Below are 26,323 nucleotides of genomic sequence, written 5' to 3'. Positions count from 1 at the left end.
ACACTGACAGAATCCTACACACCAGGGACAATTTACAATTTTCAGCAAAGCTAACTAACCTACAAACCTGTACATCTTTAGAGTGTGGGAGGAAACTGGAGCACACGGAGAAAACTCACACGGTCACGTGGAGAACGTGCAAACTCCGTACAGATAGCACCCGTAGTCAGGATTGAACCCGTGTCTCTGATGCTATAAGGCAGCAACTCAACCGCTGCGCCACAGCCCCCTGTTGGGCCAGAATAGTTTACCCAATTTTCTAATTTGAGACTTAGCGGAGAGACAGATACAAGGTTTCTTAGTGTGGAAACAAGGAATTGCAAATGCTGGTTTGTAAAAGAAGATAGAATGTTGGAGTGCCTCAGCAGGTCAGGCATCTCTGGAGAACATGAATGGGTAACGTTTCAACTTGGTACCTTCAGAAATGGCGCCTATCCATGTTCTCCAGAGATGCCTGACCCGCTGTGTTACTCCAGCACCCAATCACTTTGATCAAGGTTTCTTATCTGTTTCAAGCAGTTCACATTTTCAATGGGGTTAAATTGGATAACAATGTGAAAACGCTCAGTGGAAATCTGGTGCTGCACTGTTCTTGTTCTTGTGTAAGAAAGCAATAAGGTCCTGAGAACTACCACAAGGTTTCAGGGAATGTAGCTCTAAAGAGAGAAAATGAACGGATGGATCGATATAACGATTTCGCTCAGAACATGATGACATTTTTTGAATGGGTCTCCAGAGAAATAATCGAGTCTTAACACATCAGATAAGTCAGAAAATCATGTTGTGAATTGTATTCTGTGTTTTAATTCTAGGACTGAGTAGGTGGAAAGAAACAACTATTTTAGGTCTATCCCACTAAAGCTCAGCTTTCAAAATATTGTGAACTTACAGTTGCTGCCTTCACCTTTGCTTCTGCCCAAATAATCCGATCAATGTTATTTAAGATCTTATCAACACCTGTAACATATTCATTAGTTCTCTTTTCATGACCACAGATTTTTTTCTGAATAACTCGATCCTTTTGCACAAGATTCTGCCTCCTCTTGTTCACTTTGATTCATCTTAGACCTTAGAGATACAGCGTGGAAACAGGCTCTTCGGCCCACCGAGTCCGCCCTGACCAGCGATCTCCGCACACTAATACTATTCTACATACTAGGAACAATTTAACAACTTAGCGAAGCCAATTAACTTGCAAACCCGCATCTCTTTGGAGTGTGGAAGGAAACCAGAGAACCCTGAGAAAACCCACATGGTCACGGAGAACGTACACACTCTATACAGACAGCACCTGTGGTCAGGATCAGACCCGGGTCTCTGGCGCTGTAAGGCAGCAACTCTACCACTGTGCCTCCCAAAACTGCCATTAACTCATCGTTAGCTGAGTGTTTGATATGCAACTAAAGCCGATAATAAAAGTGTGTTAGTCTCCCAATTCTCAAAAAGTGTGATAAGGATCTTGTGGCGCAAAGGATCAAAACAATAACTAAAGCATCTAAATACTAGTATTGTGTTTATTAACTATGAGAACATTCAGTCAGTTTGGTGAAGGGATGACTCTTTGGTCACGTTTAGGTTCAAATATGTTCATAAGTTCTAAGAGCAAAATTGGGCCATTCGGCCAATCAAGTCTACTCTGCCATTCAATCATGGCTGATCTATCTTTCCCTCTCAACCCCATTCTCCTGTCTTCTCCTCATAACCCCTGACACCTACACTAATCTAAATGTTTGCATGCAATCATTGGAACAGGAAAGGGCCATTAACCGCTTAGACTTCCTCTTGTCACCCAGATAGTTCATTGTGATCTCTTTCATAATTCCATCTATGATGCTTAGTCTTGTCACATTTGACACTTTCGGCTTTTTGAAAATTGACCTATCTCGGTTTTTATTTTCAATTAAGCCAGGTTTTAGAGGGAGGGAGTTCCAGATTCCCACCATCCTTTTTGTGAAGTATTGTTTCCTGGTATCACATGATTGGCCTCCCTCTCATTTGAAGTTCAGAATCAACCAAGCCATAGGATGCAGTTGTTCCTGCATACCCAATCAAATCATAGTGTCATACAGCGTCGAAACAGGCCCTTCAGCCCAACTTTCCCACACCAACCAACATGCCCCATCTACACTTGTCCTACCTGCCTGCATTTGGCCCATATCCCTCAAAACCTGTCCTATCCATGTACCTGTCTAAATGTTTCTTAAACGTTGCCTCAACTACTTCCTCCGGCAGATTATTCCATGCACCCACCACCCTTATGTGTGAAAAGGTTACCCCCCAGGTTCTTATTAAATCTCCCCCCCCCCACCCACCTTACCTTAAATCTATGTCCTGTAATTCTCAATTCCACAATGCTGGGTAAGAGACTCTATGTGTCTACCCGATCTATTCCTCTCATGATTTTGTACACCTCAATGATCACCCCTCATCCTCCTGCGCTCCAAGGAATAGAGTCCTAGACTGATCAACCTCTCCCTATAGCTCAGGCCCTTTAGTCCTGGCAACAACCTCGCAAATCCTTCAATAATCATTGGAACAGGAAAGGCCCGCACAGTTGCGCAGTTGTAGAGTTGCTGCCCCGCAGCGCCAGACACCAGACCTGAATATGGAAGCTGTCTGTACAGAGTTTGTACGTTCTCCCTGTGACCGTGTAGTTTTCTTCCAAGTTCCCTGGTTTCCTCCCACAGCCCAAAGATGTGCATTTGGCTTCTGTAAATTGCCCCCAATGTGTAGGACATAGAACTAGTGTATGGGTGATTGATGGTTGGTGTGGACTCAGTGGACCGAATGTCCTGTTTACATGTTGTTGCTCTAAACTAAACTAAATATTATCTCCTCTTTTTTTGCCCCTTGACTCTCTTCAACTTGTATTCGTTTGAAGGGAGTAATTTTAACCATTCTTGTTCCAAAATCAATTTTGTCTATGTACTCCCTGAACGACATAACTTCCTTTGCATTTAATTCACGAAACCGCTTACAGTACTCTAAATAAAGTCTAATTAAAGTTCAAGTTACCTAAATGTAACTTCCATCCTTATGTTGTCTTGTTCCCTTGGGATGAAAGATAATCTTCCATTTGTAATTTTAAATCCCTGTCAACATGTGTTTATTTGTTGCTTTACATGAACTCCATCTGTCTACTTCTCCACTATTCCTAGGTTCTAACCATTTAGATAACTATAGTTTCTATCAATTCCTTTATTGAACTCTGCATGCCACACTATTTCCCACTCGCCTTAAGCTTTCAAACTTGTTTTGCAACCTTCTGATCCCATTTACACTGGGGTTTTTTTGCTGCACCTAACTTGACTTGTTATTTTGTATTTAAAAAATGAGGCAAAACTGTGTCTCCCATAAACTTGAGACTAATAATTCTGTCAGTGAAAGCACACATAACCCATGATTTGCACTCTTTATCTGCATTCTCTTAAATAATTCCTTACCCCTGTCAATAAATAGACATGCATTTTAATTGTTTTGGCCCTAATCAAAATCACTCAAGTAATGCCTATTTGTGCTCCTTTTCCTGAATTATATAATTCCTTACCCCTGTCAATAAATAGACATACATTTTAATTGTTTTTGTCCCAATCAAAATCACTCAAGTAATGCCTATTTGTGCTCCTTTTCCTGAATTATTATTTTAATAAATCAACATGTTAAAAAATCATGTGTAGGAAGGAACAGCAGATGCTGGTTTAAACCGAAGATGGACATAAAATGCTGGAGTAACTCAGCGGGACAGGCAGCATCTCTGAAGAGAAGGAATGGGTTATGTCACCCATTTCCCCAAAGTTTTTTAAAATCAGTATTGCCTTCTATTTTATATTTGCACCAGAAAGAGCTATTCATGTTGGCTCCTTGATGTGCAATTCCATTTGTCCTATCCTTCCTCTGGTTACTTGCCTGAACTGGATGAACTTGGATAATTGATACACTTAGAAACAAACAAGTCTTTTAAACAGTCTATTTGTGGAAGGCAAACGAATTTTGGATTGAGATCTTGTCATTGGATAGTGCCTAAGACAATATATCTTAAAGGCTGTACAGGGAATGAAGAAAAAAAAAATCAGTCATAAACACGCTCTTCAGCTCAATTTGCCCTTGCCGACTAAGATGCCCGATATAAGCTAGTCCCATTTACTCGTGGTTGGCCCACGTCCCTCTAACCTTTCCTATTCATGTACCCATCCAAGTGTCTTTTAATTGCTGTTATAGTACCTGCCTCAACAATTACCTCTGGTAAATTGTTCCATACCCACCATCCTCTGAGTGAAATCGACAATGTGTAAAATGTAGGAAGAGGAGGGGGGCAAGTTTTCTTACCTGGCACATTGGAGTAACAGCGCTTCACAGAGTTGTATAGACTTTTTAATCCAGCATCATATTCTGCTTTATTTTTCCTATCAACAATGAGCTAAATATTGAAAATCGATCTTAATAAAAATTAGATGTACCATTATTTAAGCAAATCACTTTTTGGTTTCTTGAAGGACAATTATACTTTTGCACAACCAGGGATTCAGAAGAAAGTAAAAGCACTTGAAGAACTCATCAGCAGAATCGATGGTGAGTCTGGAATATATTCTTGAAAGCTAGGATTCCTCTCGAGGATGGTAGCTATTTTGAAGCCTTTGCCAAGGTGTCATTGTTTATGTCTCGTTACCATTGCTAAGCCTAGCCTAGGGTTTATGCTTGCGATATATTTTATTCATTTGAGGGTGAGTGGACATACTGGGAACATTTGGCTCGTGCTCTTTCTGTACCGTTCTGTGCTCTGGTGTTCTATTACAGCTAATTTAAAACAAAAGGCATGGAATATCTGAAACAATATTTAAAACAAAAGGCATGGAAGACTGACTTCATACACTTCACTTCCAATTTCCATCCTGCCCTTAAATATACTTGGACTATCTCCGACATCTCCCTCCCGTTTCTGGACCTCACCATCTCCATCACAGGAGACAGACTAGTGACTGACATCTACTATAAACCCACTGACTCGCACAGCTATCTGGACTACACTTCTTCCCACCCGGTCTCCTGCAAAAAGTCTATCCCCTACTCCCAATTTCTCCGTCTACGCCGCATCTGCACCCGGCATGAGGTGTTTCACACTAGGGCATCAGAGATATCCTCATTCTTCATGAAATGGGGCTTCCCCTCCTCCATTATAGACGAGGCTCTCACTGGGGTCTCTTCTACATCCCGCAGCTCCGCTCTTGCTCCCCCTCCCCCCGCTCGTAACAAGGAGAGAATCCCCCTCGTTCTCACCTTCCACCCCACCAGCCAGCGGATCCAACAAATCAGCCGCCAACATTTCCGTCACCTACAACAGGACCCCACCACTGGCCATATCTTACCATCCCCTCCCCTTTCCGCGTTCCGCAGAGACTGTTCCCACTGTAACTCCCTGGTCCACTCGTCCCTTGGTCCACTTGTCCCAAACCACCCAATCCCCGGGCACTTTCCCCTGCAACCGCAGGAGATGCAACACCTGTCCCTTTACCTCCCCCCTCAACTCCATCCAAGGACCCAAACAGTCTTTCCAGGTGAGACAGAGGTTCACCTGCACCTCCTCCAACCTCATCTATTGCATCCGCTGCTCTAGATGTAATAATAATAATAATAATAATAATAAGCATTTATTTTATATAGCGCCTTATCAGGTGCTCAAAGCGCTTTACAAAAACAATCATAACATAAAAACAAACAGACAAACTATCCTAACGGAAAAGCGGCGAATAAACAACGCCAGCGTCCTCTCACGTCAGGGTCCGGCAGTAGACAACAAAAAGCACAGGACACACAGATACAATTTTTACACAAACAGCCATCACAGTGATTGCTCTAGGCACACCCTCACTGTGATGGAAGGCAAAGAAAAGTCTTATCTCCTCCTCATTCTTCTCCCGTGGTGCCACGAGGTGATCGAGGCTCCCAACTTTTTGAAGCCCCCACCGGGCGATGGAAAGTCCCAGGGCCGAGCCGAGCAGGCCGATGAAAGTCCTGAGCCCCCACCGGGCGATGGAAAGTGCTGCGGCCGAGCCACGCAGGGCGATGAAGGGCCTGCGAGCTGGTCGATCGTACCTCGCGCTTCGGGGCGGTTGAAACTGCTACGGCTGGAGCTCCCAAAAACCGGTCGCCAGCCAGGGACCTGCGAACTCCCGATGTTGCGGTCTGCAGGGCCCACGGCCGAAGCCTCCGAGATGGTAAGTCCAGGCCCTGCGACCGGAGTCTTCAAGGTCGATCCCAGCTGGAGGCCGCCGACTCCACGATGTTAGGCCGTAGCGCGAACGGAGATACGACACGGTAAAGGTCGCATCTCCGTTGAGGAAGAGATTAGAAAAAAGGTTTCCCCCACCCCCCCACCACCCCCCCACATACACAGAGTTAAAAATAGAACAAAACGCACATTAAACGATGACAATAGACAAAAAAACAAAAAAAAGACAGAGAGACTGCCGGTGAGCGGCAGCTGCAGAACACAGCCACGCCCCGTGTAAACTTCTTTACATCGGCGAAACCAAACGCAGGCTCGGCGATCGCTTCGCTCAACACCTTCGCTCAGTCCGCCTTAACCAACCTGATCTCCCGGTGGCTGATCACTTCAACTCCCCCTCCCACTCCCAGTCTGACCTTTCTGTCATGGACCACCTCCAGTGCCATAGTGAGGCCCACCGGAAATTGGAGGAACAGCACCTCATATTCCGCTTGGGCAGCTTGCAGCCCAGCAGTATGAACATTGACTTCTCCAACTTTAGATAGTTCCTCTGTCCCTCTCTTCCCCTCCCCCTTTCCAGTTCTCCCTCTATCTTCCTGTCTCCACCTATATCCTTCCTTTGTCCTGCCCCCCTGACATCAGTCTGAAGAAGGGTCTCGACCCGAAACATCATCCATTCCTTCTCTCCTGAGATGCTGCCTGACCTGCTGAGTTACTCCAGCATTTTGTGAATAAATACTTCCAATTGACTATATCGTTAAGTGTCAGGGAAATCTGATATCAGTTTTGTGTTGAGACAAGATATTCTATTACTATAGGATTCGTTTTGGACACTTTGCAAATATCTTTTATTTTTTAACCAGATGTTAATCTTTTAAAACACTCTTGAGACATTCAAGATAATATTAAATGGTTTTCAAGTAATTTTGAAACAATTAACTTACTGCTTCAGCAGACATATTTTATGTTTCACTTGATTTTAGAGCAGAGCAATGTGCTATTCTAGTAACCTACAATAACAATAATATTTTATAGTCTTACAAGATCTGAATGGTTTAAAAAACACAGTGCGGGAGTAACAGCAGATTAGGCAGCATCTCTGGAGATCATGGATAGGTGTTCAGTTTTACATTGAAATTCAAAGTAAGTTTGAGAAATGAAAAATAATCCACCCAAGAATCATTCACATTAAAAGATTATTGATTAAATTGTACATTTAATAAGTGGACCAGCTATGTGTTTTTAAATGGAAAATAAAATCGCTGCAAAACTCCTTTTTCATTTCATGCCTTGAATCAGTTAGTCTCAGATTAATATTTTAGAGTTACAGTGTGAAAACGGGTCCTTCGGCCCATCGAGTCCACACTGACTAATGATCACCCGTACACTAATTCTATCCTACACATTAAGAACAATTTACAGAAGCCAATTAAACTACAAATACGTTTATTCACAAAATGCTGGAGTAACTCAGCAGGTCAGGCAGCATCTCGGGAGCGAAGGAATGGGTGACGTTTCAGGTCGAGACCCTTCTTCAGACTGATGTCAGGGGGGCGGGACAAAGGAAGGATATAGATGGAGACAGGAAGATAGAGGGAGATCTGGGAAGGGGGAGGGGAAGGGAGGGACAGAGGGACTATCTAAAGTTGGAGAAGTCGACGTTCATACCACTGGGCTGCAAACTGCCCAGGCGAAATATGAGGTGCTGTTCCTCCAATTTCCGGTGGGCCTCACTATGGCACTGGAGGAGGCCCATGACAGAAAGGTCAGACTGGGAATGGGAGGGGGAGTTGAAGTGCTCGGCCACCGGGAGATCAGTTTTGTTAATGCGGACCGAGCGCAGGTGTTCAGCGAAGCGATCGCCGAGCCTGCGCTTGGTTTCGCCGATGTAAATGAGTTGACATCTAGAGCAGCGGATGCAATAGATGAGGTTGGAGGAGGTGCAGGTGAACCTTTGTCTCACCTGGAAAGACTGTTTGGGTCCTTGGATGGAGTTGAGGGGGGAGGTAAAGGGACAGGTGTTGCATCTCGTGCGGTTGCAGGGGAAAGTGCCCGGGGTTGGGGTGGTTTGGGTAGGAAGGGACGAGTGGACCAGGGAGTTACGGAGGGAACGGTCTCTGCGGAACGCAGAGAGGGGAGGGGATGGGAAGATATGGCCAGTGGTGGGGGTCCCGTTGTAGGTGACGGAAATGTTGGTGGATGATATGTTGGATCCGCTGGCTGGTGGGGTGGAAGGTGAGAACGAGGGGGATTCTGTCCTTGTTGCGGGTGGGGGGAGGGGGAGCAAGAGCGGAGCTGCGGGACGTAGAGGAGACCCTAGTGAGAGCCTCATCTATAATGGAGGAGGGGAAGCCCCGTTTCCTGAAGAACGAGGACATCTCGGAAACCCTAGTGTGAAACACCTCATCCCGGGCGCAGATGCGGCGTAGACGGAGGAATTGGGAATAGGGGATAGACTTTTTGCAGGGGACCGGGTGGGAAGAAGTGTAGTCCAGATAGCTGTGCGAGTCAGTGGGTTTATAGTAAATGTCCGTCACTAGTCTGTCTCCTGTGATGGAGATGGTGAGGTCCAGAAACGGGAGGGAGATGTCGGAGATAGTCCAGGTATATTTAAGGGCAGGATGGAAATTGGAGGTGAAGTGTATGAAGTCAGTGAGTTCTGCATGGGTGCAAGAGGTAGCACCAATGCAGTCATCGATGTAGCGGAGGTAGAGTTCGGGGATGGGGCCAGTGTATGTCTGGAACACGGATTGTTCGACGTACCCGACAAAGAGGCAGGCGTAGCTAGGGCCCATGCGAGTGCCCATAGCTACGCCTCTGGTTTGGAGGAAGTGGGAGGAGTCAAAGGAGAAGTTGTTGACGTCTTTGGAGTGTGGGAGGAAACCAAAGTACCTGGAGAAAGCCCACGTGTCACAGGGAGAATGTGCAAACTCTGTCCAGACAGCACCCGTAGCGAGGATCAATCCCGAGTCTTTGGCACTGTAAGGCAGCAACTATACCGCTGCGCCACTGTGCCACCCCATACTTGTATGAATATACAGAAGGAATTTTTTCAAACAGATGGGGAAAAACTTAATTTTGCTGAAAGGAAAAAAGTGAGATCACCCCCAACTGTATTAAAATTAGTGGAAATATCATTTATCAATTTAAAAAAAGAATCTGCCAGATTGAATTGCAAAGAAAATCTATTCAACCCAGCTTGTTAACCCTTCTCGTAATGGTGAAGAAATAATGATTTCTGGGGAAGTTGAGCAATGAAGTTAAGTTGCTTGCATATATCACACATGTCTGTCATATAATTTATACATAGGATGATCATAAAACCAGACAAGCATATTTTATTTTGAGGGGAGAGGCAGACTGGTGTTAACAATGAAACTGTTTTCACTATGTTTGCAGTCTTCCTGTTGTGATTGCAGCTTCAGCACTATAAAAGGTCTCGTACGCTTTACAAAATTGCAATTTACTGCTGTAAGTGCAGAATAGATCCAATTTGATGTGAACCTTGAAGAGGTGCCTGATTCAATTTGCAGTTGTCTTCAGAGCTGCTGGATGTGAACTTTGTTCTCATCGAGTAAGCACCAAATTATTGAAATACTTTATCCCTTTTAATTACCCTTGTTATTGCCAAATGATGGCAATGAGGGGAAGTAATGTTTAGAAAGACATATTTATTCTTTCCGACAGGAATCAACACACATTTCTGTTAAGTTTTTTTTGTTTGTGTCTCCTGCACACAGGTATTTCTGTTATAACTCATGCTTCAATACAAATTGGATATAATGTTACAATAATTTAAAGGACACCAAATGCCCATATGCTTTACATGGGTCTAATTGGTTACAACGTAATTTTGTTTTGGAACCAAAGAACTAAAAATGTTACTTTGAAAATTGACAAACAGGAGAAAAGCTGTCATGGATTTAAACAGTATTGGAGGGATAATGTAACGTCCCTGCAGTCATCGGACACCATTGTCTTTTAAGAATTCAGCTGCGATTTTAATCATGGAATCTATTGAAATAGATAGGCAATCGCTTCTATTGACACTTGTGCAATGATATTCTGTTAAACAATGTAACATCCAGCCTTTTGTTACTTTTAGCTTGAAGTAACAAAAATAAACAGTGCTATTAAAAAGACCCGTTTAGTTTAGTGTAACGTGGTCTCCAATGAGCCTAAGTATATTGCCTAAGTTCCAGTGACCTTTGACAGTGAATATTTTGCCAGACATAATCTATCTAGCAGACATAACTGGATAGAAATCAAAAGCTGTTTTTCATTTCATGGTCATGATTAAGGCAGTTGATTTATGATGTTCTAACTGATGTCTTCATTTGAATTGAGCTGGTGTGGGCATGGAATTGAACTTGGGATCTTTTGCTCTATTTTGACACTGCTTGGCTCTATGAAATAAGCTGGCGATGAAAATTCTGAAGGTGTGTTCCCTGCATTTGTCTCCACAGAGCAAGTCCACATTCATTTCAGGAAGTATGAAGTAGAATATCTACAGTTTGCATTCCGCTGGATGAATAACTTGCTGATGAGGGAGCTGCCTCTTCGATGCACCATCCGTCTCTGGGACACATACCAGGTAAACGTTACAACTCTGGACTCTTCTAACTTGTGCAGTGCCACCTTTTCATTCAACCAGAATCTAAGTCAGTTCAAACTTGCTTAAATTCAAACCAGTAACCCGATGTGATTAAAAATATACAACCGTTTGTACCAGCAATGATTTTAACAAAAAGGATATCAAGTGTTGGGGTAAACTCAGCAGGTCAGGCAGCATTTCAGGAGAACATGGAAAGGTGATGTTTCGTGTTTGGACCCTTCTTCAGAGTGAAACTCAGCAGGTCAGGCAACATCTCTGTGGAATATAGATAGGTGAAGTTTCGGTCTGAAGAAGGGTCCCGACCTGAAAAGTCACCTATCCATGTTCTCAAGAGATGCTGCCTGACCCGCTGAGTTACTCCAGTACTTTGTGTCCTTGGGTGTAAACCAGCATCTGTAGTTCCTTGTTTCTATCAATTTTGATTTGTGTTCATTGAATGACAATTACATGCATTGTAGTGTAAAGCAAGAGACTTTTGAATGTTGACCAAGGTCTGATATTGTTACTGGTTTACATATTTATGGTCTCTTTTTATCTTGCTTATTTTATTCTGGTGACTTGAATAATATTAACAGATGTAAATTGGCTTCCACAATTATTTACCCATATTTCTGATACTTGTTGGCAAAGTGAAACAAAGGTGAAAGATGCGCTGGTCAAACATAGAGGCTTGGCTGCAAGTCAGCACGAAGTAGGAATTTGAGGTTTTCTGAGGAATGCCATTAAATCTCGACACAAACCTAATCTGACCAATTCTGAACTGCGCTGAGTAGACTTTAGATATACAGTGTGGAAAAAGGCCCTTCGGCCCACCAAGTCTGCGCCAACCAGTGATCCCTTACACTAGCACAACCCTAAACACTAGGAACAATATACAATTGTACCGAAGCCAATGAACCGACTCTTTGGAGTGTAGGAGGAAACCGGAGCACCCAGAGAAAACCCTTGCGGTCACAGGGAGAACATACAATCTCTGCGCAGACAACACGCAGGATCGAACCCGGGTCTCTGGTGCTGTAAGGCAGCAATTCTACCGCTGCTCCACTGCCATCCTTAGTACTTGGCTTCCTTTCCACGATACACCTGAACCAAAGACAGGAAAATGATATGCGCTGTAATACTGGGTAAAGCCTCCTGAAGTAAATGAAGCAATTAGTTGGGCTAGCAGAATGTGGCTCAATCCAACCTGACCAGACATTACAGTTAAGTCAGGCAGCAAGGCTTCATGACCAAGTAAATGCAATGAATGTGACTGAAAATGTATTTTCGAAAGATAACCCCATGTTTTATATATCAATACTGTGCAACTCTTTTTAAAAACACAAACTTTATACTCTAATTGCACAGATTTTGCAGGTAATGGCATGTTATTCAGTTTTAAATGTTTTGTTCTTGTGTTGGGGAATCAGCTTCAAGTGCATCTATTGTCAAATGCACAAGTCCTGAATTTGCTTGTTATGAGTTGAGGTATTTCTCAGTACATTATAGATTGGGATTCTTACTCACACTCTGGAGTACAGCAGAGAAATGTGGACAGCAACGTGCTCTTAGGTGAGAAGGTCTTACGGCTCTATCCTCTATCCTCAATATACACAGAAACTTACACTGTTACTCCAGCACTTTGTGTCTATCTTTGGTATATACCAGCATGTGCAGTTCTTTGTTTCTACATTGTGTCTGACTTTACACAGTCGTGGTTAGTTGCCTTTTGTCTCGTGCCCTTCCTTATTCATTCGCCAATCTTAGAAACATAGAAACATAGAAAATAGGTGCAGGAGTAGGCCATTCAGCCCTTCGAGCCAGCACCACCATTCAATGTGATCATGGCTGATTGTCCACAATCAGGACCCCATTCCTTCCTTCTCCCCATACCCCTTGATTCCGCTAGCCCTAAGAGCTCTATCTAACTCTCTTTTGAATGCATCCAGTGAATCGTCCTCCGCTGCCTTCTGAGGCAGAGAATTCCACAAATTCGCAACTCTCTGGGTGAAAAGGTTTTTCCTCATCTCAGTTCTAAATGGTCTATCCCTTAATCTTAAACTGTGGCTCCTGGTTCTGGACTCCCCCAACATCAGGAACATGTTTCCTGCATCTAGCGTGTCTAATCCCTTAATAATTTTATATGTTTCTATAAGATCCCCTCTCATCCTTCTAAATTCCAATGAATACAAGCCCAGTCGCTCCATTCTTTCATCATATGACAGTCTTGCCATCCCGGGAATTAACCTCATGAACCTATGCTGCACTCCCTCAATAGCAAGAATGTCCTTCCTCAAATTAGGAGACCAAAACTGCACACAATACTCCAGGTGTGGTCTCACCAGGGCCCTGTACAACTGCAGAAGGACCTCTTTGGTCCTATACTCAACGCCTCTCATTATAAAGGCCAGCATGCCATTAGCTTTCTTCACTGCCTGTTGTACCTGCATGCTTACTTTCAGTGACTGATGTACAAGGACACACATGTCTCGTTGTACTTCCCCTTTTCCTAACCTGACACCATTCAGATAATAACCTGCCTTCCCGTTCTTGCCACCAAAGTGGATAACCTCACATTTATCCACATTTTACTGCATCTGCCCACTCACCCAACCTGTCTAAATCACCCTGCATCCTCATGGCATCCTTTTCACAGTTCACACTTCCACCCAGCTTTGTATCATCTGCAAATTTGCTAAAGAGTGTAGGAAAATAACTGCACATGCTGGTTCAAATCGAAGGTAGACACAAAATGCTGGAGTAACTCAGTGGGTCAGGCAGCATCTCAGGAGAGAAGGAATGGGTGACGTTTCGGGTCGAGACCCTTCTTCAGACTGATTTGCTAATGTTACTTTTAATTCCTTCATCTAAATCATTAATGTATATTGTAAATAGCTGCGGACCCAGCAGCAAAGCTTGTGGCACCCCACTAGTCACTGCCTGCCATTCTGAAAGGGACCTGTTAATCCCTACTCTTTGTTTCCTGTCTGCCAACCAATTTTCTATCCATGTCAATACCTTGTCCCCAATATCATGTGCTCTAATTTTGCCCACTAATTCCCTGTGTGGGACCTTATCAAAGGCTTTCTGAAAGTCCAGGTCCACTACATCCACTGGCTCTCCCATGTCCATTTTACTTGTTAGATCCTCAAAAAATTCCCGAAGATTTGTCAAGCATGATTTCCCCTTCGTAAATCCATGCTGACTTGGGCCGATCCTGTTACTGCTATTCAAATGTGCTGCTATTACATCTTTGATAATCGACTCCAGCATCTTCCCCACCACTGATGTCAGGTTAACTGATCTGTAATTCGCTGCTTTCTCTCTCTCTCCCTCCTTTCTTGAAAAGTGGGATAACATTAGCTACCCTCCAATCCACAGGGAACTGATCCAGAATCTATAGAACATTGGAAATTGATCACCAATGCGTCCACAATTTCTAGAGCCTCCTCCTTGAGTACCCTGGGATGCAGCCCATCAGGCCCCGGGGATTTATCAGCCTTCAGTCCCATCAGTCTGCCCAACACCATTTCCTGACTAATGTGAATTTCCTTCAGTTCCTCCATCACCCTAGGTCCTCTGTTCCCTAGTACATCTGGGAGATTGTTTGTGTCTTCCTTAGTGAAGACAGAACCAAAGTACCTGTTCAACTCATTTGCCATTTCCTTATTCCCCACAATAAATTCTCCTGTTTCTGTCTTCAAGGGACCCACATTTGTCTTAACTAATATTTTCCTCTTCACATACCTAAAAGGCTTGGCTAGCTTATCTTTGTGCTTCATCTTTTCTTGTCGTATTAGTGTGGTAGTGTGAACTGTGAGGAAGATGCTATGAGGTTGCAGGGTGACTTGGACAGGTTGTGTGAGTGGGCGGATGCATGGCAGATGCAGTTTAATGTGGATAAGTGTGAGGTTATCCACTTTGGTGGTAAGAATAGGAAGGCAGAGTATTATCTGAATGGTGTCAAGTTAGGAACAGGGGACGTACAACGAGATCTGGGTGTCCTAGTGCATCAGTCACTGAAAGGAAGCATGCAGGTACAGCAGGCAGTGAAGAAAGCCAATGGAATGTTGGCCTTCATAACAAGAGGAGTTGAGTATAGGAGCAAAGAGGTCCTTCTGCAGTTGTACAGGGCCCTAGTGAGACCGCACCTGGAGTACTGTGTGCAGTTTTGGTCTCCAAATTTGAGGAAGGATATTCTTGCTATTGAGGGCGTGCAGCGTAGGTTTACTAGGTTAATTCCTGGAATGGCGGGACTATCATATGTTGAAGACTGGAGCGACTAGGCTTGTATACACTGGAATTTAGAAGGATGAGAGGAGATCTTATCGAAACGTATAAGATTATTAGGGGGTTGGACACGTTAGAGGCAGGAAACATGTTCCCAATGTTGGGGGAGTCCAGAACAAGGGGCCACAGTTTAAGAATAAGGGGTAGGCCATTTAGAACTGAGATGAGGAAAAACTTTTTCAGTCAGAGAGTTGTGAATCTGTGGAATTCTCTGCCTCAGAAGGCAGTGGAGGCCAATTCTCTGAAAGCATTCAAGAGAGCTGGATAGAGCTCTTAAGGATAGCGGAGTCAGGGGGTATGGGGAGAAGGCAGGAACGGGGTACTGATTGAGAATGATCAGCCATGATCACATTGAATGGCGGTGCTGGCTCGAAGGGCCGAATGGCCTCCTCCTGCATCTATTGTCTATTGTATTGCCTTTGTAGTTACCTTCTATTGTTCTTTAAAAGTTTCCCAATCCTCTGGCTTCCCACTCATCTTTGCTATGTTGTACGTCTTCTCTTTTATTTTTATACTGTCCTTGACTTCCCTTGTCAGCCATGGTCGCCTCTTACTCCGCTTAGAATCTTTCTTTCTCTTCGGAATTAAATGATCCTGCATCTTCTGGATTATTCCCAGAAATACCTTTTCCTGATTAAGTATCTAGATTTTAATTGTTTACTTTCTCCTTCGTTCCACCCTATATTTTTCACCAAATGCTAAATGAGTTTTAGAATTATTTACCCAGCTTAATTATAATAATGTGCATATGTTTTCTATTTCAAGCAGTTTATATCGAGGGGTATTCTTGGGTATCCATACTTTGAAGATCAACTTGGAATCAAACCACACAATTAGGTTCAGGATGAGTAGCTGAGAAAGAGACTAGAACATTAGCACTTTTTTTTGGAGCCTTTGTAGAAGCTGGAAAACATTTAGGATTGAGCATGGTTATCTCCATGCAGGTCTATTGGCCTCAATTTTTCAGTATTTAAGCAATAGCATCTTTCATTACAAAATAAAATTTATTTCTTGAATTCAGAGTCCAAGCCTCGTTCCTTCTTCAATGAGGATTTTCAATATAAATAAGAAATATTACTACAGCACATCCATTATCACTTTGTTATCTGTAGTTAGTGGTAATGAATATAAAGTCTGGATAAAAATACTGTAGTTACCAATACATTTTTTATAGTACAATTTTAAACATGTTTAGCATGCACTTTTCATTTGCCATCAGAATTTTTTGAAATACTAATTTGTTATAGAACACCCAACATGTAATGTCACATTGACAAAAAATATTCTGGAAATGCTAGGATGTTAATTGAATGTTCTGCAATGTTTTAATTTTTTAATCAATTTTTAAAAATCCTTATGAATAATTGTAACAGTAACTGCAAGGGCTAAAATTTGATGATTTTTAACTGGACTGGTGCAGTTTGAGTAGTGACACTTTTGTAAAGTACTAAGTCAATTGCTGTGTCTCAGTAATTGCTTTGACAACCAGTGTTAGAACATGTTCGAGTAACAGAATGAATCCAGTCGAACGGTCACTGATTTATGTATATCGATTTGAAATGGTGCTTTATATAAGTAATGATCCAGTGCTTTAGAAAACTATAATTGCTAGCTTGAATCTTGTTTATTAAAGATGTGTACAGTATGCAAAGTGTTTATGGGGAAACTAAAATGAAAGTGAATGTGCTTTTGCTGAATTACTTGCTTTCTCCTTCCAGATATAACTATTCCACTGGTGTATTTGCTTTGTTTGGACATTTGTTAATGGATTTTTTTTTTTGGTTTTGTTCTTTTCGTGGTGCACTAGGGTAAAAGGACAAAGGTCTAAAGTGCAAATACAAGCGGAATGAAAAAGAATACGGCTGTGGTTAGACAGAGTCCCTATGGATTTTAAAGCTCTGTAGATTGCAGAAAGAAAATAGTTCAGAGAGAGATTTTTTTTAAAACTTCATGAATCACAAGAAGAAACTAGGAGCCAAAGGTTAGATATTGTGTTGAAATCAAAGGTGACAATCAAGAACTCGTGCTTTATGCTGTAAAGTAGCAAAAGACTTCCCGAGTAAAAACAAATACCATTGATTGCAAAAATCTGAAAATTGCTGGAGGAACTCACCGGGTCAAGTGGCATCTCGACCCAAAACATTGATAATTCCTATCCCTTCTGATTCTTTTATAGGTGATTCTTGCCACAAGAAATCCTTAAGCAGTCCAACACCTTATTTAACAGCAAAACACAGAACTCAGCAAGTCAGGACACATCTGTGGTGGGAGTGGACAGACCACGTTTCAGTGCTTCATTTCCCTTCATAAGCTGATTGCAAGAGCACTTGGCCATCCCAGTTAAGGTCCTGTTTCCACGCTGTATCTCTAAACTAAACTAATTTAAACCAAACTAAAATTCCCGTATTTCTTATTAAACAACAAAATAAACCATTAAAAATCTCATCTCTTTGTAAAATGTTTCCATGTTCAATATTGCAATAGCCATGTGATCCAGAACAATAACTATGATTGATTGAAAGATACAGCATGGAAACAAGCCCTTCAACCCACCGAGTCCATGTCGACCATCGATCGTCCGTTCACACTACTGTGTTATCCCACTTTCCCATCCACTGCCAACACACCGGGGCCAATTTATGGAGGACCAATTAAGTTACAAACTTGCGCATCTTTGGGATGTGGGAGGAAATCCGAGTACCCAGAAGGAAAGCCCTCGCAGTCACAGGGAGAACTAAAAACTCCACACAGAAGGCACCTGAGGTCACTGACGTTGTGAGGCAGTAGCTCTCCCAGCTGCGCCTATATATATATATTTTTTTTATTTTTTTATTTTTTGCTTAAGCTCTTGCTTAATATTTTTTGGACTTATTTTGTAATGAAGATGGTTTAATTGAAGATCATTATAGTAAATCTTGTTGATATTATTTCTGGTGCAGCAGAATGTCATTGTGGTGCCAAGAACAGCTTTTCTTATCAGACTGACAAGTAAAATTGTTTCATGCAGTTTATTTTTTAAAGTGCTCTAATTGCTTTTTTGGTAATGAAGTGTCGTGCTCTTGCAATACGTAAATGCTTTGGCCTTTTCTGGGACAATCTCTTGGGCCCTTTGCTTCAGAAATCAAGGACAAAGCTGATTTGGTACTGCTGAGAATTCTTCAAGGAATTAAATAATTCCTTAAATGCTGCAATGAATTGCACTCTCATTATTAGAACAAGCAATCCTGCAAGCGATCATTGATACATTTTATAGCTTTAAATAGTAAAATGCTCGTGATCAAGTAGAATGGCCCTATCTTTTCTCAGTGATGGAAAAATTTCAACTAGGTGAACATTTTATATACATCCCCAACAGCTAGAATATTAACTAATCAAATGCTGTCATCCAAATTTCATTTATCTAGGGGTTGTAGACAAGGATGTCCACTATCACCGCTTCTATTTGCCCTTATTATAGAACCACTTGCTGAGAGTATTAGATCAAATTCAGATATTCATGGCTATAACACTAAACATACAACCAATAAAATTTCTTTATATGCGGATGATGTATTAATATATATTACAAAGCCAGAAATTAGCATTCCGAATTTATTAAATCTCATAACTCAATTTGGTTCATTTTCAGGTTATAGAATTAACTGGTACAAAAGTGAAATTATGCCAATAATGGAGCATAATCCGGCCATACTTCAACAATTTCCTTTTAAAATTGCCTATGAAAAGTTTAAATATCTTGGAATTTACGTGACTAGGAAATATACTTCTTTATTTAAATTAAATTTTCCTCCTTTACTCACTAAATTACACAGAAATATCCAATTTTGGAAAACACTTCCTATATCATTAGTTGGTCGTAGTAATGCTATAAAGATGATCTTTCTTCCACAGCTACTATATTTATTTCAAGCAATTCCGATCTATCTTCCAAAAAAGTTTTTTTTTAAAAATTGATTCAATTGTTACTAATTTTATTTGGGACTACAAGACTCATAGAATAAATAAAAGACATCTATGTAAGTCTAAAACTAATGGAGGAATTGCCTTACCTAACTTCTTATTTTATTATTGGGCGGTTAATATTAAAAATATAACCTGCTGGTTGGATGATTCTGATCAACAACCGGATTGGTTAAAGATGGAGAAAGAGGATTGTTTTTCATTTGATATTGGTGCGATCCTCTTAGCTCCAATAAATTTAAATAAAAAAACATATGGAGGTAATCCCATTATACACAGTGTTATCCGTACCTGGAAACAATTAAATCTTACGTTAAAATTGAGTAAATTATCTGTTTTCCTTCCTATTGCGAATAACCCTTCTTTTAAACCGTCTGTCTTAGATAGAGGATTTACTCAATGGAAAAGTTATGGAATTAAAAGGGTGGGAGATCTTTATCATTAGGGAACTTTTCTTTCTTTTCAGGATTTACAGCAGAAGTACGGATTACATGTTAATAATTATTTTAGATATTTACAACTTAGAGATTATGTAAAATTACACATGCAAGAATATAAGTTTAGAGGTCCAGAAACACTTGATGTATGCCTGAATCGACATTATAATTCAAATAAATTAATATCCTTTATTTATAATACTCTCCTTGACACTGACATTCCGTCATCAGAATCTTATAGACGAGCATGGGAGGACGAATTGAATCAACTCATAATTCAAGATATATGGGATGAAAGTTTACAACATATACACCAATGTTCATTAAATACTAGACATTCCTTAATACAATTTAAAATAATACATAGATTACATTATTCGAAGACGAAATTAAATAGGATTTTTCCTAGTGTCTCTCCTATTTGTGATAAATGTCAATTTCATGAAGCTAATTTAACTCATATTTTCGTAACTTGTATAAAAATGCAAAACTTCTGGTTGGAGATTTTAAAAATAGTTTCTAAAGTTATTAACAAAAAATTGGATATGGATCCAAAATTAATTATATTAGGATTATCAGAACATACTACAAATTTTACAACAAGTCAGGTACATTTTCTTGATTACAGTCTAATAACTGCGAAAAAATTAATACTTAAATTTTGGAAAAAAACAATAACCCCCACAATTAAAATGTGGACTACGGAAATGACAGAGACCCTGCATTTGGAAAAAATAAGATTTACCTTAATTGACAAACCTGAGTTATTTTTAAAAATATGGTCTCCATCTATTGAATTTTTAGAAAAATAAATGGGTTTGGCACAGGACTAAAATAAAAATTTAAAATTAAAAGTTGAAACTTGAGTTAGGGGTTGGATGTACAACTGTGGTTATTGTCTCCCGGATCTACTCCCTTTAATTTTTATAGTTATATCTTTTTTTTTTAATCCTCTTATTCTCTCTTCCCAATAGTTTATAGTTTTTTTTATTTTTACTTTCTCTCTTTAAAAATTTTAAAATTGAAGCTATGTAAGAACTCTGTAACAAATGTGTTTTTTATTTCTATTTGTACATATGCTTTTCAAAAATTAAAAAAAAGAAAGAAAATAATTTTAAGTGATTCATAATTACAAGAAAGCAATATGATCTACGCCTGTGTCCCGGTGTATTTGGAATCATTTAACGTAAACAGAGCTTTTTTGCAGCAGGAAAAGGTGTTTTTTTGAGTAAAAGATGCAGGCTGGAAACAGACCCATCGGCCCACTGGATCCATGGCGACCATCGATCCCCCGTTCACTCCAGCTTTATGTTATCCCACTTTTGCACCCAACCATGCACACGAGGAACAATTTACAGAGGCCAATTAAAGTACAATCCCGCACGTCTTTGGGATGTGGGAGGAAATCAGAGCATCTGGAGGAAACCCACAGCCACAGGGACAATGTGCAACTCCACACAGACAGACAGCGCCCAAGATTAGGATCGAACCCAGGACTCTGATGCTGTGAAGCAGCAGCTCTTCCAGCTGTGCCATTGTGCAGCACTTATCCATCTCTAATTTATTGTAGACACAAGGAACTGCAGATACTGTTTTACAAAAAACGACTCAAAGTGCTGGAGTTACTCAGCGGGTCAGGCCGCATCGCTAGGTTTTGGGTCGGGATACTTTTTCAGACTTCATCAGTCATAAGAAGGGTCCTGACCCTAAACATTACCAATCCTTAGTAGAAAGAAAGACTGCAGAGGCTGGTTTACGCAAAAGAACAGAAATGTGGATAGGAGACGTTTCCGGTCAAGACCCGAAACGTCACCCATCCATGTTCTGTAGATATGCTCACTGACCCGCTAAGTTACTCGAGCACTTTGCGCCAAATTTATTGTAATTAGCTGCTAATTATAATTTGATTTGATTTGAATGTAGGTAGCCATTATTCATTATTCATTATTTTGTTAATTACCCTCCTGCATATTTCTAAAATGCTTGCACTTTTCTAATCTAATCCCTTGTACATCATCAGTTTGAATCTCCGGACTATTACCAGCCTCGCCTTCAGCTGTCAAGGCTCCAAGTTTGGGAACTCCCATACTAAACTGCCTATCTCTCACCACCGTCTTCTTCTTTGATACCTTATTTTCTCTGACTGAGTCTACCCTAATATCTCATTAGACCTTAGAAATACAACGTGGAAACTGGCCCTTCGGCCCACCGACACGGCACCAACCAGCAATCATCCCATACACCGACACAATCCTACACACCAGGAACAAATTTCGGAAGCCAATAAACCTACAAAACTGCACGTCTTTGGAGTGTGGGAGGAAACCGGAGCACACGCAAAAAACCCACGCGGTCACAGGGTGAACGTACAAGCTGCACAGACAGCACCGAAGTCAGGATCGAATCCGTGTCTCTGGCGCTGTAAGACAGCAACTCCTAACGTTGCCCCACTGTGCAGTGTTCCTGTAGAATATTGTCAAATTGTGTTGGTAATTCTCCAGTGAAAGATGGATAACTACATTCAAGGTGGTACACCAATGGAAAATACTGTTGTGTTGTAAGTGGGTTCAAACGTTTTTGAAAGGCTTTGTAGCACATGAAATAGGTTCAGCAAGAGGTCACTTTGCACTTTGTGCCTACTCCACCATTTAGTAGGATTTTGAGCGGTCTACAACAACCTCAACTTATTTTTTCCATCTGCCCTTGGTAACCTTTCACCTCCCCCCCGCTTTAAAAGTATTCAAAGACTTCAACTATTCCACGGCCGTTTGAGGAAGACTGTTCCAAAGACCTTCAACCCCTTTCAAGGAATAAAGAATTGCCTCATCTTTGTTTTCCCCAGAACCAATTGAAATGTTTCTCACTTCATTGAATCCATCTTGGGAGATCTTATTCAGTTATTTGACAAGTACATGGATAGGAAAGCTTTAGAGGGATATGGCCAAACGCAGGCAAATGGGACTAGCATTGGTGCATTGTGTAGGGAGTGGACACAAAAGTGGGTTCCCAGTGTGAACAGGTCGGTGTGGGCTGAAGGGCTTATTTTCAAGCTGTATCTTTCAAATCACTTCAATTCATTTCATCCTGTTTCTCCTCTTCCCTCTTTCACTTACCTTAAGCACATTACTTACAAAGGGCAGGATCTCCATTGAACAAATAACCTTGAGGGATCCATGCTCTGTAGCATACAATCTGCATCTTTGTGATTGCTTGGAAGTTGCTGCAAATAAGTAATCTGTTGTAGTTACTTAATTTAACACTGGAACTTAAAAATAAAAGTGTAAATGCTCATCTTGCAACCAATCACTGACAGCAACATTCTGAGTGCAGCTGTCAGGGCACTTTTCTAATGTTTATAGTAGTTTACGTATTATTCAAACTGCCTGCTGTACTGGGAGAAGAACAATTCTGGTGGTTTATGCTTCCTATTTACCATTTATCTTTTAAAACACTAGTTTCATTTGCATTCCCAAATACAACCTTCCTTCCATAATACCACAAATCATTATCTTGACCCTCTCAAACAAATCCACCTTTTTGTTGTCTAAATCTACAGAATGCCATTACACCAGGCTCTTGGGTCAAATATGAATCATGTTGTGATCGCTTAAGTGGCTACAAAGTCTTAATGGTTCTCAGGATAAAAATTAATCATTCTTTAATCCTGCAAAATACTAAGTTTCCGCAACCCATTACCCAGAATAATCATCACAAGTTTTTTCTACTCCTTCGTGTTTCCTGCTCCCTCTTAGAAAATGAATGTTGTAAATGTAATAAACTCCATTATAAAGTAGTGAACTTGGCATAAAAGCTTCCCACTACTGTTATCCTGCATTGTCAGCCGTTATTGCTTCAAACACTACCTCATAATGGAATTTATTGCTTAATTAACATTTTCTGCCGCTTAATTGAATTGCACTGTTGAAGCACTTCAAGTTCAAATAACTTCCGTATATTTTTAGTTTCTTAGTTACAACATGGGGGATGGAATTATCTTTTCAGTTAACGAGCAAATAATTTCAATCGAAATACCGAAAGAGATAGGTAGACGGAATTCACTACAGCCGGCTCATGAACGACACTTGTCACTTGTCATGAACGACACTTGTCAGTTCACTTGTCCTTGCCTCTTTCATTTCCATGAGACGGCACTGGAAATATATGTGCTGGAGAAGTACAGGACTTCTGAGATCTCTGGGGAAGTGGCACTAATCAAATTTAGGAAATGAGTCGTAGTCTCAACTAGAGAGTTTAATGAGAATCGTAAATTAATTGTCAGATCAGATACTGAAAACAAAGGGGAGAAAAGGATGGCTGTATTAAAAGCAAAAAGGATGAAGAGGTGGACAGGAAAAGGAGCAGAGACAAGGAGGTTGACAAAGAGTATGACACAAAGTGTTGGACTAACTCTGGGTCAGGCAGCTCCCTGGAGAACATGGATTGGTGATGTGTGCTTTATGTGTGGTTGGACATGTTAGACTTTACTTTAGAGATAGAGTCGGAAACAGGCCCTTTGGCCCACTGAGTCTGCGCTGACCAGTGATCACCTGTACACTAACTTGAACACACTGGGGACAATTTTTTTTTACACAACTTACCAAAGCCAATTAACCTACAAAGCTGCAGGTCTTTGGAGTGTGGGAGGAATCGGAGCACTTGGAGAAAACCCACGGGGTCACAAGGAAAATGTACAAACTCCGTAAGGACAGTACCCATAGTCAGGATCGAACCCGGGTCTCTGGCACCGTAAAGCAGCAATTCTACTGTTACGCACAGTTCATAATCAGCAATGGGTGGCACAGTGGGCTGTAGTGGTGCAGCTGCTCCCTCACCTGGGTTCGATCCTGACCTTGGATGCTGTCTGTGTGGAGTTTGCACATTTGTTGCCAATGACGTTTAGCAATCTTAATGGTACAGTACATTTTGGAAGATGTTCTCAGTATGAGGACTGACCAAAGTAACCATGCTTCCAGTAACCATAGCCCAGTTGTATGAACACTCACACGCCTGTACGTGAAATTAATTAATTAATTCACACATCTAGGCATAGATCACATAGCAACAAGTCATTTGAACTACTTAAGAGTGAATCTATTTTATCTAATTGACAACTTTGGAAATTTTGATTTGATTTAATTCTACTTATGTAAGCCAGTTTCAGCCCTACTATAATTTGTGATTGGAAATTTTGAACCGTTTACTGGATTCTCATTTTCAAGTCAATGGGAAATGTTACGTAAATGGCAATTAGCCAAGGCCTGGAGCTTCAACAGAAGTGATCAGTCACTTGTCCCTCGGAACCTGAACAGATAATACTATGCATAAATACCATCAAGTTGACCTCAAGTACAATCGAAAGAGCGCAGGGGAATATAGAAAGTACAGAATATAGTTCTCAACGTTGTAGCGCATCAGTTCCATAGACACCTATAAAACCTCATTGTAACTTACTGACTTAGAAAATTATGCTCCATCTGACTCTCACGAACTTTGACAGTAGAGTTCGCACTGAGTCCACCATTGTTCCACCATTGTTTCTCCGAGTCGTGTGTCAGGATAATTAACGACAACCTGTTACGCTCTACACCTGATTACGCAACACATGAGAAGCTGGTCATATCCCACAGCATGAAGACTTTGTTTTGTATCGACAATGTTTTTCAAACTACTTCTAATATTCTTCCATTCGTAGTCTCAATCACTTCAGCATTGTCAAAGAAATACACAGCATGGAAACAGGCCCTTTAGCCCAACTTGTTCATGCCGACCAAGTTGCTGAATAGAGTTAGTCTCACTTGCCTGCGTCTAGACCATATCCTTCCAAATATTTCCAAGTATCTTTTAAATGCTGTAATTGTACTCGCCTCTACTTCTTCCTCTGGCAGCTCGTTCCACTTAGGAACTGCTGTCTGTGTGAAAAATATGCCACTCTGGTCCCTTTTAAAACTTTCACTTTTCACCTTATATCTGCTCTCTAGTTATGGGTGCCTCTATCCTGGGGAAAAGGATAGCTATTCGCCTTGTGTGTGCACCTCATGATTTTATAAAGCTCTACGGTCTCAGTCTCTCCTTATAACTCGCCCTCCAGCCCCAGTAACATCCTTGCAAATATTTTTGCACCTTTTCAGTTTATTGACAACCCTCTTGGAGCGGGGTGACCAGAACTGTACACGGTACTCCAAATGTGGCTTTACCAATGTCTTGTACAGCTTTAACATGACCTCCCAACTCCTGTACTCAATAACCTCAACAATGAAGGCAAGCGTGCCGAGCATCTTTTGCGCCACCCTGTCTACCAGTTCTACAGTACATCTTTATTCAGTTTGCAAGGGTTACTCTAACTTTCAAGATGCCTGTCACTTTAATCCTTCATTCCACTCTGACTCTGACCTCTATCTTTGGTGTCTTGAGTCCCTTTTTTTTCAGTTCATTTCAAAAAGTTCATTTAATTCATTCATCATCTTACACCATGAGTTAATTCATGCATTGGTTCTGCATGTTTACGTGGCTGTAAATCAATTCTCTCTTTCTCTGTGGTAGATTGTGATCCACATTTTTGGGATGGCAGTTAGTGCTCTCCTGCTTGCAAGTTAGAGACAATGGAAAAGAACATCGAGTGCCCAGTGTTAATCCCACACAAATTGAACAACAGCTGAGTAAAAATGGCTTTGGATCGTTTCTACTCCATTTATGCTGACAGCATCTTGGTTGGAGCCCTGAAGAGGATGGCTGTGATGCATGGCTATTTGACCTGCATCAGGGGATAGAAGAACCCAAATGCAATTTCTAGGCATAAATCAACAGAGCAAGTGCCAAATG

General features: G+C 41.3%; 1 protein-coding gene across 3 annotated transcripts in view; it reads left to right on the top strand.

Moving 5' to 3' along the window:
• The window catches only part of LOC144605450 (TBC1 domain family member 22B-like), a 187,687-nt gene that overhangs the window by 126,208 nt on the left and 35,156 nt on the right, over positions 1-26,323 (top strand). For all 3 annotated transcript variants that reach the window (XM_078420722.1, XM_078420721.1, XM_078420720.1), the window contains 2 exons: positions 4,494-4,569; positions 10,690-10,817. In XM_078420722.1, the coding sequence (XP_078276848.1) occupies positions 4,494-4,569; positions 10,690-10,817 (204 nt within the window). The remainder of the gene's footprint in view (positions 1-4,493; positions 4,570-10,689; positions 10,818-26,323) is intronic.

This window comes from Rhinoraja longicauda, chromosome 24, assembly GCF_053455715.1.
Source record: "Rhinoraja longicauda isolate Sanriku21f chromosome 24, sRhiLon1.1, whole genome shotgun sequence".
In the NCBI taxonomy this organism is placed as follows: domain Eukaryota; kingdom Metazoa; phylum Chordata; class Chondrichthyes; order Rajiformes; family Arhynchobatidae; genus Rhinoraja; species Rhinoraja longicauda.
The sequence above is the reverse complement of the archived record's forward strand: the minus strand, read 5'-3'. Positions and strand labels throughout refer to the sequence as shown.